The 18359-nt window shown below is 44.4% G+C and overlaps 1 protein-coding gene across 1 annotated transcript in view; it reads left to right on the forward strand.

Moving 5' to 3' along the window:
- The window catches only part of LOC143961386 (uncharacterized), a 111888-nt gene that overhangs the window by 49729 nt on the left and 43800 nt on the right, over positions 1 to 18359 (forward strand). The window contains exon 3 of the mRNA XM_077470652.1: positions 5188 to 5287. Coding sequence (XP_077326778.1) covers positions 5188 to 5287 — 100 coding nt within the window. The remainder of the gene's footprint in view (positions 1 to 5187; positions 5288 to 18359) is intronic.

Consider the following 18359-nt stretch of genomic DNA (forward strand, 5'->3'; position numbering starts at 1 on the left):
ACACACATTTGTGGGATATTTCCATTATTCTTCACTTTGGAAGAAATCGCCCCCTTTTTTTTTTTTTTTGGACTTTAACCCTGTTTTGGGTTATCACTTTTCTATTGGACTCAAGACACTTAATCTTTATATGTATATATTTGTAGTGTGACTATATAGTTATCAATGTGTGTGAATTTTTATCAATATTCATTCAGTTTCTAAGTACTGTTTAGTATTTCATAAGTACACATTACATATTTTGTTTGCACATTTTTTCATTGAGTGCACTTTATTGGGTGAGCCGTGTATCCTTTTTTTTATTTCACGGTTTCACATGTCGCAATACACTGTTGCCTTTAGCAGTGATCATTCTGCTCATCACTCACTAGTCAATCTTGTAGCACAGGCCTTTCTTTTTAGTACTCTTCAGTGCTTTGTCTTAAACCATTTCTGGGTGCTTTTTGATATGTGCTTTGGGTCATTGTCCTGTGGTAAGACCTATAACCTCTGGCGGAGACCCAACTTTCTGACACTGGGGCCGACATTGCACCCCAGAATTCTTTGGTAGTCTTCAAATTTCATAAGGCTATGTACACAGTCAAGACATCCAGTGTCTGAAGCAGAAAAACAAATCCAAAACATCACTGAACCTACACCATGTTTGACTTTAGGGACTGTATTCTTTCCTTTTTTAAAGGCCTTTTTTTTTTTTTTCTGAAAACAGTAGAATGATGGGCTTTACTAAAAAGCTATACGTTTCTTTCATCTGTCCACAGCACCGTCTCCCAAAAGGATTTTGGCTTCCTCTGGTTTTGGCAAACTCTTTGACCAATTTTACTCTTTCATCCACCTCCAGGGAGATTAGCCACAGTGCCATGGGCTACTTCCTTGACAGTGTTGTGCACAGTGGACACAGGAACATTAAGATCTGTAGAGATGGACTTGTAACCTTGGGATTGTCCATGATTTTTCAAAATTTTTGTTCTCAAATCCTCAGAAAATTCTTTGCTGCTCCTTTTCTTTGTGCTCCATGTGGCATACAGAGACGCACAACAGAAAGGTCGAGTACATTTTTCACCATTTGAATTGGTGTGATTTCTATATTGTCAGAACCTGTTGATACAGGTGAGTTTAATTACAAATTATAGGAGCATCACAAACTTGGAATGCAATTATCTCTTACAATTTATGAGAAGGTGACAATTTTTGTCCAGTCCATTCTTGGAGTTTTGCGTAGAATGTGCCAGATTTGGCTTTTTGTTTCTCCACTTTTTTGTATCGTACCAATACAAACAAAAGAAATAAACATGAGATTGCTTAAACATTGGTAATTGCAACTTTTTGGCGCATTATCTGACAGATATGCAGGGGTGCCAACTTTTTTTTTTTTTTTATAGCAACTGCTGTGCAGTACTTCTGCAAGGGCAACTCATACGTTGGTTCCTGATCTTTCTAAGTTTTGGTCTTTGATTTGTCTCAAATGAGAAATATAGGGGATTATTTACTAAAGGAAAATCCTCTTTGCACTGCAAGTGCACTTGGAAGTGCAGTCGCTGTAGATCCGAGGGGGATGTGCAAAGAAAATAAAAAACATTTTAGCTTGCATACGATTGGATGATAAAATCAGCAGAGCTTCCACTCATTTCAGATCTACCCCTTAGATTTAGAGCGACTGCGTGGATTTGCCTTTTTGTAAATAACCCCCATGTGGCTAGTTTGCCAGTTAAAGTGGATGTAAGCCCTTACATACAGTGGCAAAAATAATTGATCCCCTGTAGATTTTGTAAGTTTACGAAGAAATTAAGTCTATAATTCTCATAGGTGTATTTTAAATGATGGAGACAGAATATCAACCATCAAAAAAACTACAAATGTTATAAATTGAGTTGCAGTTCAGTGAGTAAAATAAGTATTTATTTGATCCCCTACCAACCAACAATAGTTCTGGCTGCCACAGACTGGCTACAGTATGTGCTCCTGTGGTACACAGATTAGTCCTGTCAATTTAAGGTGCTCCTAACGACAACTCGTTCTATGTATAAAAGACACCTGCCCACAGAATCTTTCTTTTATTCAAACCTCACCATCGTGGTCAAAAACTAAGAACTGCCAAAGAACGTTGGGCACAAGATTGTAGACCTGTACAAGACTGGAATGGGCTACACGACCATCAACAAAAAGCTTGGTGAGGAGACAACTGTTGGAGTGATTAATCACAAATGGAAGCAAAATAACCATCAATCACCCTCAGTCTGGAGCTCCATACAAGATTTCGCCTCATGTGGTAAGGATGATCATGAGAAAGGTGAGGGATCAGCCAAGAACTTCACGGGAGGAGCTTGCGAATGATCTCAAGGCAGTTGGGATCACAGTCACCAAACAAACCATTGGTAACACAATACGCCGCCATGGATTCAAATAATGCAGTGTCCGCAAGGTCCCCCTCCTCAAGAAGGCACATGTACAGACCCATCTGAAGTTTGCCAATGAACATCTAAATGATTCAGAGAAGGATTGGAAGAAAGTGCTGTGGTCAGGTGAGACCAAAATCTTTTTGGCATCAACTCGACTCCCGTGTTTTAAGGAAGAAAAATGCTGACAATGACACTAAGAACACCATCCCTACAGTCAAGCCCTGCGTTGGAAACATTATGCTCTGGGGCTGTTTCTCTGTTTACAGGTACAGGCTGACTTTATCACATTGAGTGGCCTATGGACGGGGCCATGTATTGTAAAATCTTGGATGAGAACCTTCTTCCCTCAGCCAAAACACTGAAGAATGGTTTGTGGATGGGTCTTCCAGCATGACAATGACCCAAAACATACCACCAAGGCAACAAAGGAGTGGCTTAAGAAGAAGCATATTGGGGTCATGGAGTAGCCTAGCCAGTCTCCAGACCTTAATTCTATAGAAATGTATGGAGGGAGTTGAAACTTCGAGTTGCCAAGCGACAGCCAAGAAATCTTAAGGATTTAGAGAAGATCTGTAAAGAAGTGGACCAAAATCCCTCCTAAGATGTGTGCAAACCTAGTAACCAACTACAGGAAACGTCTTACCACTGTGCTTGCCAACAAGGGTTTCTCCACTAAGTACTAAGGCTGGATACACACTATATACCATTTTTCTGTAGCTTTTTTTCCATCAGATTTACCAAAACCATATACTTTATTTATCGGTGTATAATACACACTTTCCCACCATGAAAATCGGGGAGAAATTGTGTGTGCGTGTTATACGCCAATCTCTGCTGTTTCTGAGGGAAGGAGAGTGCTGCTGAATTACACAAAGCCGCAATCTCCTGTGTACCCAGAGCTCCGTCACGCACAGCCATGCCTCCTGGCCCCGCATTGGGCCACTGTTTTGTCTGTTATATGAGCAGGGCCAGGAGGCATGGCTGTGAGTGACAGAGCTCCGGGTACACAGGAGATTGCGGCTTTGTGTAATTCGGTGCCGCTCGCTCCTCCACTTTCCTCTGAGACAGTAGGGATAATCCAACACTGGTGAGGCTGCAATTAGTGGAAAGGTGAGGCTGCAGATGGGCACTGGACAGGCTGCATTGTTGGGCAATTTAATGGCTGCAGACCGGCACTGAGCAGGGTGCATTGTTGGGCAATTTAGAGGCTGCAAATGGCACTGGTGAGGCTGCATCGATGAGCTGTGACCCTAATTCTGCTTCAAAGTTATTTATTTAAAATGTACGTTTTTTTTTGTTTGTTTTTTCTTGAAACTTCCCTCTTAAAATGAAGGTGCGTGTTATACACCGATTAAATACAGTTAGAGGTCAAACCTTCAAGTTGTATGCAATCAGGCAGGCCCTTGCACTACATGGTTTTGGTAAATCTAAAGCCCCATACACACGATCAGAAATTCTGCCAGCAAAATTGGATGTGAGCTTTTGGTCAGAAATTCCGGCCGTGTGTATGCTCCATCAGACTTTTGCTGGCAGAATTCCAGCCAGCAAAAGATTGAGAGCAGGTTCTCTATTTTTCGGTCGGAAAAGATCTGAACGGAATTTCCGATCGTCTGTACAAATTCCGATGCGCAAAATTCCTACGCATGCTCGGAAACATTGAATGTCATTTGCTCAGCTCGTCGTAGTGTTGTACGTCACCGCGTTCTTGGCGGTCGAAAGTTCAGAGAACTTTTGTGTGACTGCATGTATGCAAGCTAAGCTTGAGCAGAATTCCATTGGAAAAACCATCCCCCGACGGAAAATCCGCTCGTGTGTATGGGCATTAAGGAAATCAAAAGTTGTATAGTGTTGTATGGGTCTAAGTCATGGCTTGCTTGGGGATTGAATACTTATTTTACTCACTGCACTGCTACTCAATTTATAACATTTGTATCTTTTTTTTTTTTTCTGGATTTTTGGTTGATATTCTGTCTCTATCATTTTAAAATACTTTTTTTTTTACACACAATTATGATAAAAATTATAGACCCTTCATTTCATTTTTCAAGTGGGAAAACTTACAAAATCTGTAGGGGATCCAATAATTATTTCTCCCACTGTATAACCAGTGAAATGACTGGCCTTAGGTGATACACAGAGCTGAAACGATTCATCCTACATAAGTTGCACCTGTACCTGGACAGGTAAGTGCCCGTTTATTAAAAGTCTGCAGCTACATTATTTGAAGCTGCTGACTTTTTTTTCTTTCTAGGGTGAAGATCCTATTAAGCCTCCTTTATTAACACAACCATTTCATAGTTTTGCATTCTATTAGGATCAACTTCTATTTTAGTTGTCTGCATTCAGTCGTATAACACCTCAGCTGCTAGTTGCTGGCAGGTTTAAACGGAAAAGATAGAGCTACTGACACCGGGCGTCTGTCACTGCGAATCCCACACTGAGGTCTGAATAGGGTAGTAGTATATACAGTGCTCAGGGCCACCAGTTCAACATACAGTATATTTGTACTGGCACTGGGAGAAGATGCTCACCCTTTGCCCTCCCTGACCCGCTCCTCTGACGCAGGAAAGGCATCTGCATAGCAGAGCAAGGAAAAAACCTTTTACAAACAAACCTTATGGTTCCTTCTAGACGTTTGTGAGTGATGGCTACACACGAAAAAATTACCCTTCAATTCAAAATATACTTGGTGTTTTAAATGAGGATTCAAAGACATTTTTTATATTTTTGACCTGTTCTGTACTTTATAGAGTTGGTGATAACCAGTGTATTTTAATTTTTATCTGCCTAGAAAAATACAAAGCTACTGGCTAAACAAGATGTGAAAAGAAATGCCCAGATGTCCCAGCGTATTGAGAGAAGTATTAATGATTTATATCCAGTTGAGTCAGGTAAAACACTATTTCTTAAAATGTCAGCCATAGCTGTGGCTTCAAAGACTGACTTGTATACCATGTGTGTGGCATGCAGGGTACTCTGATGTTACATGCTGTAGCTACTGAAAAGGTGATCAGAATTCATAGGGGTGAACATTAGCTGCATTACTCATTTCTCCCTTCGCCTTTCAGGACAGCACCTTGGAGAGAGCGTAGCTCCACCTCTTCACAGGAAACACTGCATGACAACGCCCCTTTTAAAAGCAGCTGATTCCACCATGCCGTCCGTTTTAGTGTTTCCTCCGCCATGGTGGAAGCACTGCTGGGGAACCAGAGGGGCTGCGCTCTCTCCAAGGAGAGGGTTTTGGCAGTACCTTCAGATTTCATGCTCAAGACCAGCCCAGCACCTTCCTGCACGTGAAGGGGGTGTTCCGGTGTCCCTTCCTTCGCCGGCTCACAGGAGTAATGGACTGCTGGAGGTTGTCCACCCATGGTGTTCGGGGGGCCACAGGTGTGCTCAGAACGAGCGTTCCATGCCAGGCCTCGGCATGGCGGCGTCTAATCCCGGACGGCGAGTGACACCAGTTCCGGTGGGCGGAGACTTCCGGCGGGGCATAGCAGTGATTGGTTCCAGCTGCTAGAATGCAGGAGGAAGGGGCGGGTCCTCTGGCCAGGACGGGCCAGAACTGGAGGCTATGCTTGACAGGATTGCAGACAAAAAGAAAGCTTTCCCACAGAAAAAGAAAGTGGCTTCAGTCTTTCATCATACACAGGAGATCATTCTCCCTACATTTTGCCCTTTACCTTGGGGGCCAGGGGAAGAAGCATTCCATACTCTTGATGTCGTCTTAACTATTTGGAGATAACAAAGGACTTTAGAAAATCATCTTCACTCTTTGTTTTAATGGAAGGTACTCACAAGGGATGTAAAGCTTCCAAAAGCACCCTCAGAAGATGGTTAAAACAAGCCATTAAAGAGGCATACACCTCTTTGGGTCTGGAACCTCCAGCAGGGATTTTGCCTCATTGGACTCGAGCAGTAGCGGCATCATGGGCAGAAAGGGCCAGGGAATCTCCTGAGCAAATTTGCTAGGCTGCCACATGGTCCAGTTTTTCAACCTTTATAAGGCACTACCGCTTGGATCTGCTTTCAGCCTCGGACCAATCCTTTGGTCCCACCATTAGTCCCACCCTGAAGTAAGTTTCTCGGTTATACTCTCCAAGGTGCTGTCCTGAAAAGCGAAGGAAGAAAACCTTAGTTAGACTTACCGGTGATGGTATTTCGACGAGCCTTTCAGGACAGCAGCCTACTTCCCTCCCTAGGTTATTATGTATAATGTATAATTATAGGGCTTGGTAACTGCCTGCTTATATTTTCCAGCATGTCTGAGGATTTCTCGGTAACAACTGACGGCATGGTGGAAGCAGCTGCTTTTAAAAGGGGCGTTGTCACGCAGTGTTTCCTGTGAAGAGGTGGGGCTCTCTCCAAGGTGCTGTCCTGAAAGGCTCGTAGAAATACCATCATCGGTAAGTCTAAGGTTTTCTCAAGTATGAAGACAATCAAGGCTGCCTAGATTGACTGACTGAAGTACATTTGTGTATTTTTATATTTTCATTAACCAATTTTTTTTTATTTATTTTTTTTATTGCTGCCTTCCTCCTACATCAGCTTATTTTTGCTTTTCATCTGAAAATCCCAAAATAACCTTTAAGTTAATTGAGCTAATTACTGTACATAAGCTTGCACCCCCACCACAACACCCTTTCCCCTTGTGACATCACAGGAAAATGAGGATCTACATCAGCACACCTTGATATAGTCATAACCCTGCCTTTGCAAGTCATCATTCTGCCTTTTAAAAAGGGCACCTGTGAGGTCTTGAAATGTTGGCCTGTGATCCATGTTGCTGTATGTGGATAAAGTACTAGATCAGGGATCCATGATGGGAGATAGCGCATGTTAACACACTCTGTGCATCTTCCAAATTTGGCTTTTTGTAAAAAAGTTGTTGTTTCAAAACAAAAAAAGAAAACCCTAGCTAGTTTGGGGTGTTTCACACTCTCCCCAAAACATCAATGATGTTCTTCATTTTATTTTGAACATCATTGATGTTTTGCTGTATATTTTCTAAATCCCGATTGCACCCCATTATCTCCCCAATCAGGATCTGGGCACTTTCACTAGTAAAATGTGATTCTTCTTCCACATCACCTACAAAAAAAAGCAAAAAAACACACCATGTATTATAAATATGCCGACATACATTGATGAGCTTACTGGAAGCTGTTGTCTCCGACACTCACCTGTTGTGGTGACAATTTGTCCAACTTCAACGATCTCTCCTTCCTCCTCCTCCTCCTGCTCCTCTGCTTCTGGTGTTGGAATTTCGCCTTCTTTGGGAGGGGTGGGGTCCCTGGTGTCCTCAGACTTCCCGAGTCTTCTCTCCCCTATGAGAATGTAAAAAAGGAATACTTAGCATACAGAGGGCAGAAATAGGAATATGAAATGAAACATTGCTTGGAAGTGTGGTACAATTGTGTTTTTTGGCCGAGTTCAAAGGTGAGAACATTATTGTGGACACTTTAAGCTGGAATACTTACCTGCAGAACGATGTTTCTTACGAACGATTGAACCCATGAACTTGAAAGTGGCCATTTTAAACTGTACAACATGAAGTCAAAGCACATGGAGCAGTATGCAAGCAAGAATAATCATATGAACACACGACAACTACTTACTTTTTTGAAGAACACGCTTGATCCTTCTGTACTGATCGTGCTCCCTCAGTTTCAGGTCTGACCAGCCTTTTCTCAGTTGATCCTTGGATCGTCGTACCCCAAAATTCTTCTGAAGACTCTTCACAACTTTAGTCATGATCTTGGGTTTGGGTTTGGGTAAGGTCCATACTTCCCATCATAGTCGGTCCTCTTCAATATGTCGACCATCTCCAACATCTCTCCAGAAGACATATTTGAAGCCTTAAATCTTCTCTTCCAGGATCGGTACGTTTCAGGCTCTGGGCTTTCCTCGCCCTCCTCCTCGTTAGTGGAACTCCAATTGCGCACCTGCGTTGTCTCTGCCATGTGCTCTCCCCACTTCGCCGAAAGCGAAGGGGCGGGGAATAGCCTAGAAAGAACGTCAGGGGCGGGCGGAGTTTCACGCATACGCGCTGTATATAAAATGCAACATGCATGTGTCCTAAGTACGATCTGTGAACAGAGGGAGAAGCTGACGTGACGATCGTGCAAACGAAGGTAAAATTTTGAACTTGGTACATCACTAGCCTATAATGCTTCTAGATTGAGGCCTGCATTAGTGGAGTTTAGCCTGACATTAGGGTTTGTCTTGTGTTGTGTCTTGCAGAGATTATGGACGGTTTCAACAATCACAGTTCCCTCCCTCTGTTCATCGATCAATACAGGGAGCTTCCCTGCCTGTGGCAATCGACGCACCCTCATTACAAAAACAAACTAAAGAGGCAGGCAGCGATGGAGAAACTGGTTAAGTTTGTGAAGCCAGTGGTCCCTAGGGCAAACATCAACTATTTAAAAGTGAAAATCGGTGGTCTGAGGAGTACATATCTGAAGGAGCGGAAGAAGGTGCTGAAGTCCATGCAATCTGGAGCTGCAGCAGATGACGTTTATGTCCCCAGGCTGTGGTATTATGACAGGATGCATTTTCTGTCAGACCAGGCTGAGGTCAGAGAATCCCTCTCTACTCTTCCTTCCGAGCATCCTATGCTACATTCCACACCCGCTGAGTCTTCCGACACCCAACCAGGGCCTTCCACTCAGGAAGAACTGGGGGAACCCAGCTTGAGCCAGGTATAGTATTGTTGTACAAATTTTGGGAGTAAAAAGGAATGATGTTAAATTGATTTGTGCTCACTAATTGCTGATTTTAGAAAGTGTTTCACATATCGTTAGACAGTATTGGCCAAAACCTTTGGGACAAGAAAGAAAAATGCTGGGCTCAGAATGATAGTCTTTTCTATTGGTTAACAGTTTGCAACAGTCTTGATGTGAAAATTGTGTGTGTTTGATGAACCAAAAACTAAAACTATGTCCCTTTTTCATACACAGGAAGACCTCAGCCAGGAAGAGGAGGGTGTGGAATGCCGCAGCCAGGAGGTGGCTGTGGAAAGTGGCAGCCAGGAGGAGGCGGGGGTAAGCGGCAGCCAGGTGGTGGGCGGGCGGAGGAGCTTGACAGAATGCCAGGTCCCTCCCCTCCGCCTTCCACGCAAAAGGGGGGGGATGTGGAGGAGTCGGCTCTGAGGCTGATCGGGGAGGCTTCTGCGGCCCTCCAAGCCACCCCCACCTATCAAGAGGCCTTTGCCGCCTTGGCTGCGTGCAAACTCGAGCAAATGGAGGAGGGACAAAAGCTCTTGTGTGAGGAGCTAATTATACACACCCTCCTCCTTCTGCCACACCTCCAGCACCACAGCCTGAAAGGAAGCGTGGAAGGAAGACCAGAGTGTGATTACCTGGGTTAAGTCTGGTCTGACAGAAGATGCAGCCTCTTGTAATACCACAGCCTGGGAACATAGATGTCATCTGCTGCTGTTCCGGGTTTCTTGGACTTCAGGACCAGACTTCTTTCCCTCAGACATGTACTCCTCAGGCCACCAATTTTTGTGTTTAAATAGTTGATGTGTGCCCTAGGGGCCAAAGGCTTCGCTAATCTCCCCAGTTTCTCCATCGCTGCCTCCCTCTTTATTTGTTAATGACACCTAAATAAAGGTTTTTTTTGTTTGAAGAAATACGTGTTTTACTTCAAAAAGGCCAGTTTATTTGTGAGCAGGCAGGTACATTTCAAAAATACAAAGTGAAATGAATAACAAGGGGCACCAACACTAAACAACCTCCTGTAGATTAAAAACAAAATACAAAAAAGATAATAATGGTGTTGTGGTAAGTTGACACACAAAACACACCCCAAAAAATGCAAAGATGAGCAAACTGTCAAAAAAGAGATGTTGATGAAAAAAATCCAACCACAAAATTCCCCCCAAAAAAAACAAACACTAAAAAACCAAATGTGTAGATGTGACGATTTAAAATATTGTATTGCTGAAATGAGTAAAAAAGACTGAAGAAATACATTCAGGAGAAGTGTGTGTGTGTGACTATGAGCATCAAAAGAAGTTCATTCTTGCAGCATTGTAAAGAACAAGGGAATGCGCTTCATGAAAGAATTTTTAACATTGCAGCGTGACGAGTGTGCTATATCGATTACGAGCAGTAGTTTTACCTGAGCGAGCGCTTCCGTGTCCGAATTTGATTGTGAGCATGCGTGGCACCTTGTCCGTCGGAGTAGGCTACACATGATCGGAGTATGTCCGATCGGAGCATTTTGTCGGAAAATGTTACCGACAAGTTGGAAAAGTTGGTCCGTCGGATATTCCGACGGAAACAGTCCGATGCAGACCACACACAGTTGGAATATCCAACAAAACGGTCCGATAGGAAATATTCCGTCGCAATCTCCGACCGTGTGTACAAGGGCTTAGGTGTGTGACGGATATATTACAACTTCTATGTGACATCACAGGTTCTCTTCCTCCTCTGGATGTGGTGCCACTGTCTGCAGCACTGTCCTGTGAGCCCAGGCTGCCATCACGATGCACCTGAAGTCTATTACAACATAAGACCAAAGGGAGTGAATTTAATGCTGCTATCTGCCAATCATTGTATTTATTTAAAGTGTTACTAAATCCACAAAATCTGTCTGTATATGCAGCATAGCATGCTACTGTGAAACTTAAGGGGTTAATCCTGTGCATTGTGTAAAAAGGCTGTATGCATAGATCCTTCCCTCCTGCACTGTCTGGGGAATGACAGCTAACATAGGCATGGCAGCCAACCTGCTCAGTTGTGTCTTTTATGCTGGAAAGAACATTTACTTGTTCTCAGAGATAGCCAGGTCACATGATCTTGGCATCGCATGTGGGCATGTATACAGGCTGCAGTGGAAATCTGTGCATGGATGGGACTTTGTTGTTCTGGAAGTTGAATACAGAAGGTCAACCCATAGCGTCTTCACTCGGGTTTCACCCAAACAGATAATGTCAGGTCAGGCGAGTCTCAGCAGACTTCTGTATTCAAAGTTTTAATTTGTGCTGATAATATCTGAGTGCATAAATCGTTATTATTAGATTTATTATTAGATTGTAAGTTCTTCTGAGCTTGGCCCTCTTTATCCTCTGTATAATAACTGTATTGTCTCCCTTTTATATTGTAAAGCGCTGCGTAAACTGTTGGCGCTATATAAATCCTGTATTATAATAATAAAAAAAATCCTACCTGAACTCTCAGCACTGGAGAAACTATTATTACTGACCGTGGTATACAGATCAGCCAAAAAGGTATATAGTGGCAATATTTTAATGTAAAAAGATTTATAAGCTGTGGGCTTACTGGTTTTAGTAACACTTTAACTGCTTTACGACCATGTAACACATATATGCAGCATAAACAAATATAAGTAGTGCAGTACTAGTATTATATCATGCAGGCCTATTGACATCCAATTGCTTCATATGTGTCTTGTGCTTTTGATTTGCCTTGATAATGTGCTTCACCTTTCTGTGCTCTTTTAAAAATAAATACATTTTTAAGGGAGGATCTCCATGCCCTCCAGCCTGATATGCCTAATAACTTGACAGACTTATTCTCCAGATTCTCAGACATGCTGAGCATTGGATTTTCTCAAACGACTGCCAAAATTACAGGGGACATTAAAGCGGAACTCCAGACTTTAGGATCCCACATAGAAACAACCGAATCACACCTGGACACCACAATCGCCAGAACGAATCAAAACACTGATCGTATACAGGACCTTCAAGACCAGCTCGAGACGGCCATGTCTAAAATGGACGACCTCGAGAATAGATCTCGCAGATATAACTTCAGGATCAGAGGTCTTCCGGAAAAAGTCACAGATGTGCATGCAGCGGTTCGCTCTCATTCAGAGCCTTATCCCCGATATTCACCCCCGCAAATTGGAGTTGGACAGGGCTCATAGAGCTCTGGGACCCCCCGTTCAGATGGACTGCCAAGAGATATTGTGGTGAAACCACATTTATTATGAGATTAAGGAAGAAGTTGTGCAGCGAGCACGCTTCATCACAAATCTCAAGATCCAGGATCATTCTATTCAAATCTTTGCGGATTTATCCCCATCTACCATCCAAAAAAAGAGATCGCTTAAACCACTCCTCTCTGCTCACTCAGAAGGACATAAAATATTGGTGGCTATTTCCATTCAATCTCAAGTTTTCCTATAAGAACAAGTCGTATACCTTCTCCAAGCTTCAGGATAGAGAAAAACTTCTCCTTCATCTGGGACTCATTACTCAGACCCCATCTTCTCCTCCACCCGGACCTGCCGCTGGATCCTCTAAACGACATGCCCATGAGCCTGATCACTCCCATGTGGCACAAACCAAAAACCAAGAGATGCAAGGAATCCGCACCTACCTGAATTACCGAACTATATGTGACTATCTAAGCTCGATGAGCTCAAACTGTTTTTTTGCTCTGGGTCCTTCCCATTTGAATGGCCCCAGCTGGGTCTCTTCGGAGCACTTGTTGCACCCCTTCTTCTCTTTTTAAATTTTTCCCACTTTTTGAGGGTAGGGAGGGATTTTGGGGAAAGGTTGATTTTGGTTCTACACTGGTTCTATTTTAAAACCCAATATTTTAAATTTAGTAGTTCCCCCCCCCCCCCCTTTTTTTTTTTTTTTTCTTTTTCTCTTTAATTTATTATTATTTTAATTGTGGGGCATGTCCTAGCTGATTTCAGCAGGAGGGTCCACACTATTGAAACTACACTGGTAACAAGATTAATGGGACCCCATGTCTGAATTATACCACTACACCTTCTTTCCATAGCACCGCTGATCCACTTCTGACCACCCACATGTTAGCCTTTCCTCCCTTTATCCCATATGACTCCATATGGGTCCGAACAGGTTACACACCTTGATAGGCAGTTTCAATTAAGCTGGTTGCGTTACTATCATAAATTGCTATTGTTTAGTTATTACATTTCATATATGTTGTAATTCAAAGGCGCTGCTGTCAGAGCAGCCTATTGGTGCCTCTGCCTGAACAGGAGATATGGATTACCACTCTCCCCTGGACAGGGTTGCTTCTTCTCTGGCAGAAGAAGACTCTTTAATTTTGTTTAAGGGAGCATTGGGGCTTTGCCCCACCTCCCTTCTGAAGTTAGCTATATCATCTCACCACTGTTGCATACTTTTCTCCTCTCTTTCTGTTGCTCATGCTGGTCTTTCTTCCAGATGTCCTTCCGGAAAATATTGCATCCTTTCCTTACCTGACTTGAATTACAGACACCAGGACAAATCCTATATACCTCTTCCACGAGGTTCACGGGTAAGTGGTGTGTGTCGCTTGAGCTCCCCCTTCATCTGCTCCATGGCTGAAGCTGATAAACTGACCTCACCCCTCCGAATAGTATCCCATAATACACAGGGTTTAAACTCCCAGATTAAAAGATGAAAAATATTTCAATAGTACCATAACCAAAAGATTGATGTGATCTTGTTACAGGAAACACACTTCCCTAGATCATATTGCCCCAAGTTCATACATCCTAAATTCCCAAATTTTTACCTCGCTAATGCGGATAATAAGACTAAGGGTGTAGCAATTCCTTTCTCACACAAATCGAAAATTCACACTCCAGCTGGAACATAAAGATCTGGATGGAAGATTCATCCTAATTAAGGGAGTGTTGGATGACCGACTTTACTCCTTCGTTTCTTATTATGCACCCAATCAAGGCCAAGCAAAATTCTTTGAACAAATGTTTCAGAAACTGGGACCCATGCTGGAAGGCACAATTGTGATGGGAGGAGATACCAACATAGCTTTTGACTCGGGGCTTGACAAAAAGCGCCCACCGGGTATTCAAACTACCCACCCACCCAAACAAAGCTTACGGATAGCTAGACTCGTTCAACAATATAACTTAATTCACATTTGGAGAGAACTCAATTCTCAAACTCCGGGATTGTACCCATTTTTCGCACCCACACCAATCCTTTTCCAGAATTGACCATATCTTCCTGTCTACCACACATATACCCCTAGCACACAAAATCATTCCTAATGCCGCGTACACACGATCAAACAATCCGGTGGAAAACTCTGGCGGACTCAAGTCCGCCGGACAATCCACCCGTATGTAGGCTCCAGCGGACTTCTTTTTACCCAAAAGTCCGGCGGACTAAGATTGGAGTTTTGCACATCAATCTGTCCGCCGGACTCGCATTTCGGCGGACAGTACGGCCGTGTGTGTCAGTCTGTCGTACTTTTGAAATGAACGGACTTTTCCCGCCCGGAGAAAAGTCCGCTCATTTTGAGCGCGGCTCCAGGTAGCCGGGACCAGTGAAGGAAGCGTTGCTGGCCCCGCCACCTGGTATAGACTTAAAGGGGAATCCCTACGCCGAAAAAATGGCATGGGGGTCCCCCCTAGGTCCATATCAGACCCTTATCCGAACACGCTACCCGGCCGGCCAGGAAAGGGGGTGGGGACGAGCGAGCGCCCCCCCCCCCCCCCCTCCTGAGCCGTACCAGGCCATGTGCCCTCAACATGGGGGGGTGCCTTGGGGAAGGGGGGGCCGCGCTGCCCCCCACCCCAAAGCACCTTGTCCCCATGTTGATGAGGACAAGGGCCTCTTCCTGACAACCCTGGCCATTGGTTGTCGTGGTCTGTGGGCGGGGGGCTTATCGGAATCCGTGAGCCCCCTTTAATAAGGGGGCCCCCACCCTATGTGAATGAGTATGGGGTACCCATTCACCTGTAAAAAAAAAACACACACAAGGGTTAAAATAGTTTATTGCACAGCTCCGGGGTCTTCTTCCGTCTTCGGGGGTCTTCTCGCCGGACTCCTCCACTATCTTCTGCTAGCTCTTTTACTAGCGGAGGAGCCCGGCTTTCTTCTTCACCACCCTCTTCTTCCGACTTCGGGGGTCTTGTCCCCCTCTTCGGGGTATTGCCCCTCTCTTCGGTTCTTCTTGCCAGGCCACCGCGCCTTCTAGCTCTTTTATAAGTGGTGGCTTGGTCTTCTCTTCTGGAGATATTGCCTCGTCGCTGTCTCCGGTCACTATGACAGGACACGTGGCGTGTGGCGACTTATATAGGGACATCACCGGATGATGTCCCCGCCCATTATGATGTCACAGTCCCAGCATCCTCTGGATGAATTGAAAAAGCCATCAATGACTACTTCTCCCTAAAGGACAAGGAAGCTTTAAACCCTGAAACTCTGGGCAGCCCATAAAGCCACCATCAGAGGGAAACTTATCCAGATTTCTTCCCAAATCAAAAGAGCAAATAAAGCAGACATAGATAAACTAGAAAAGGAATTCTTAACTATTAGCAAGCAATATAAAAGAGACCCTAAATCTATTCTGGCAGCCAAACTCGATGAGGCCAGACTGGCTTTAAACCTTGCTCTTACATCAAGAGCAGAGAATAATTTACGATGGAGTCGGTCCTGGTTTTACCAAATGAGAGATAAAATGGATTCAATGCTAGCAGCTGGTCTAACTCCCAAACTTCGCTCTACTACCCTACCAAAAATACATATCCCAAATGGATCTGGGACACACAACCCTCAGAAAATAATGAGCGCCTTCCATGATTTTTATAAAACTTTATATAGCGGAGGTGCACAGGAGGCTCAGGCTGGTATTGACTCCTTTTTAGACTCTTTACCTATTCCCAAACTGGAAGATCGCCATATTGATAGATTGGAATCTCCAATAACGGTGGAAGAAGTGCTCTTGGTAATCAAAAACTTGAAACGGAGGTTGGCTCTCGGACCAGATGGGTTCTCCAACCCCTATTATAAAAAGTTTGCACCCATTCTGTCCCCATATCTAGCACGATTCTTTAACACCCTGAGAAAGGGAACAACCCTGGAACGCTCACTTAACTACAGACCCATATCATTAATTAACAATGACCTAAAGATCCTAACCAAATTGTTAGCGGACCGGGTGTCCTCCTTCATATGCTTATACATACATAAAGATCAGGTGGCGTTCATCCCTGGTAGGCAAGACCCTGATCAAATTAGACGGGCAGTTGACATTATCTCACTGTTGAGATCGGGCTGGGATGGGGGGAAATCTCAAGAAGGACTTTTACTATCTATAGATTTACACAAGGTCTTCGATACTGTCTCATGGCCTTATCTTTTCAAAATATTACAGTATTGGGGGTTTGGCCGACACTTCACTAACATTCTAAGAGCACTATATTCAATTCCCGAAGAGCGAGTACGTCTTCAGGGATACTAATCGGAGCCATTTACAATCTCTAAAGGCACACGACAGGGTTGCCCCCTATCCCCCCTAATCTTCGCAATAGCGATTGAAACTTTAGCCATAGCGATCAGAACTCATCCGGATATTCGTGGCGTTCAATGTGGCCCATAATCACACAAATGTGCTCTTTTTGCAGACGATCTGCTCCTCTTCCTCACCTCACCACTAATCTCTCTACCAAATGTTTGCCCCTACTGGACGATTTCGTAAAAATTTCAGGACTACATGTCAATATGTCAAAGTTGCAGGTCCTTAACATAAATCTACCAGACTCCTTCATTTCCTGGCTAAAAAGCCACTTCGCCTTTACATGGCATGATTCTCACATTCCTTACCTAGGGGTGCATTTACCATCTAGGATAGAACTGCTATATGCAACCAATTATCCAACAATATTTCGCAAATTGGAATCAGATTTGTGTGAATGGTCTTGACTACCTATATCATGGCTAGGGAGGGTTCACGCTATAAAGATGACACTACTTCCAAGTATTCTCTATTTCTTGCAGTGCCTACCCATACCTATTAAAGTGGACCTTTTGAAACTACTTTCAGGCAAAAATTTATAGCCTTTGTTTGGGGATCAAAGGGGCACAGGCTAGCTAAGGGGGTTCTCTTTAGATGCCTACACAAAGGAGGGATGGGATTACCTAACCTACACAGGTATTACCAAGCAGCACAATTGGCCCAAATATCAGTGATCTACTCCCGGATTGCAAAACCTGATTGGGTGCATATGGAAAGGGAAGCAGTACCACAATTCACACTAGATTTCTTACTGTGGAGTCACCCTGGTAAACGAAAAAAAGCAATTCTCGCCCCCAACATTATCTCATTTGATGTCAGTATGGGACAAACTGAAAATGAATCCGGAGTTAATATCCCCGTTTAAGCCGCTGTCTCATTTATTCCACAATCCCCAATTCTCCCCAGGCATGAACACTAGAGCCTTTCAATTGTGGCTGAACAAGGGGCTATACAGAATAGGCCATTATTTTAACTCATCGGGTCCACTCACCCTCAACCACTATCAATATCCTTGAAATGCCCCCAACTGAAACTTGTGCCGCGTACACACGATCAAACAAGCGGGTGGAAAAGTCCGGCAAACTCAAGTCCGCCGGACAATCCCCCCCCCCGTGTGTAGCCTCCGGCATACTTTTTTGACCCGAAAGTACGGCGGACTTAGAAGGCAGTGTTGCACTCCAATCTTCCCGCCGGACTCGCATTTCGGCGGACAATCCGTCCGTGTGTGCGCCAGTCCGCCGTACTTTTGAAATGAATGTACTTTTCCCGCCGGAGAAAAGTCCGCTCATTTCGAGCAGGTCTGCAGGTAGGTGGGGCCCACGAAGGAGACGCCGCTGGCCCCGCCACCTTGTATGGACCCCCAAAGTCCACAACAGACCCTTGTCCGAGCACGCTACCCGGCCGGCCAGGAAAGGAGGGGCGAGCGAGCGCCCCCACCCCCCTCCTGAGCCGTACCAGGCCGCGTGCCCTCAACATGGGGGGTGCCTTGGGAAAGGGGGGGGCCCGCGGCCCCCCCCACCCCAAAGCACCTTGTCCCCATGTTGATGAGGACAAGGGCCTCTTCCCGACAACCCTGGCCAGAACACACAAGATAAAATAGTTTATTGCACAGCTTCGGGGGTCTTCTCGCCGGACTCCTCCGCTATCTTCTTGTAGCTCTTTTACTAGCGGAGGAGCCCGGCATTCTTCTTCGTCG

The sequence above is a fragment of the Lithobates pipiens genome, unplaced genomic scaffold, assembly GCF_037356315.1.
Source record: "Lithobates pipiens isolate NorthernLeopardFrog02 unplaced genomic scaffold, aLitPip1_a1.2 Scaffold_8, whole genome shotgun sequence".
Classification (NCBI taxonomy): Eukaryota; Metazoa; Chordata; class Amphibia; order Anura; family Ranidae; genus Lithobates; species Lithobates pipiens.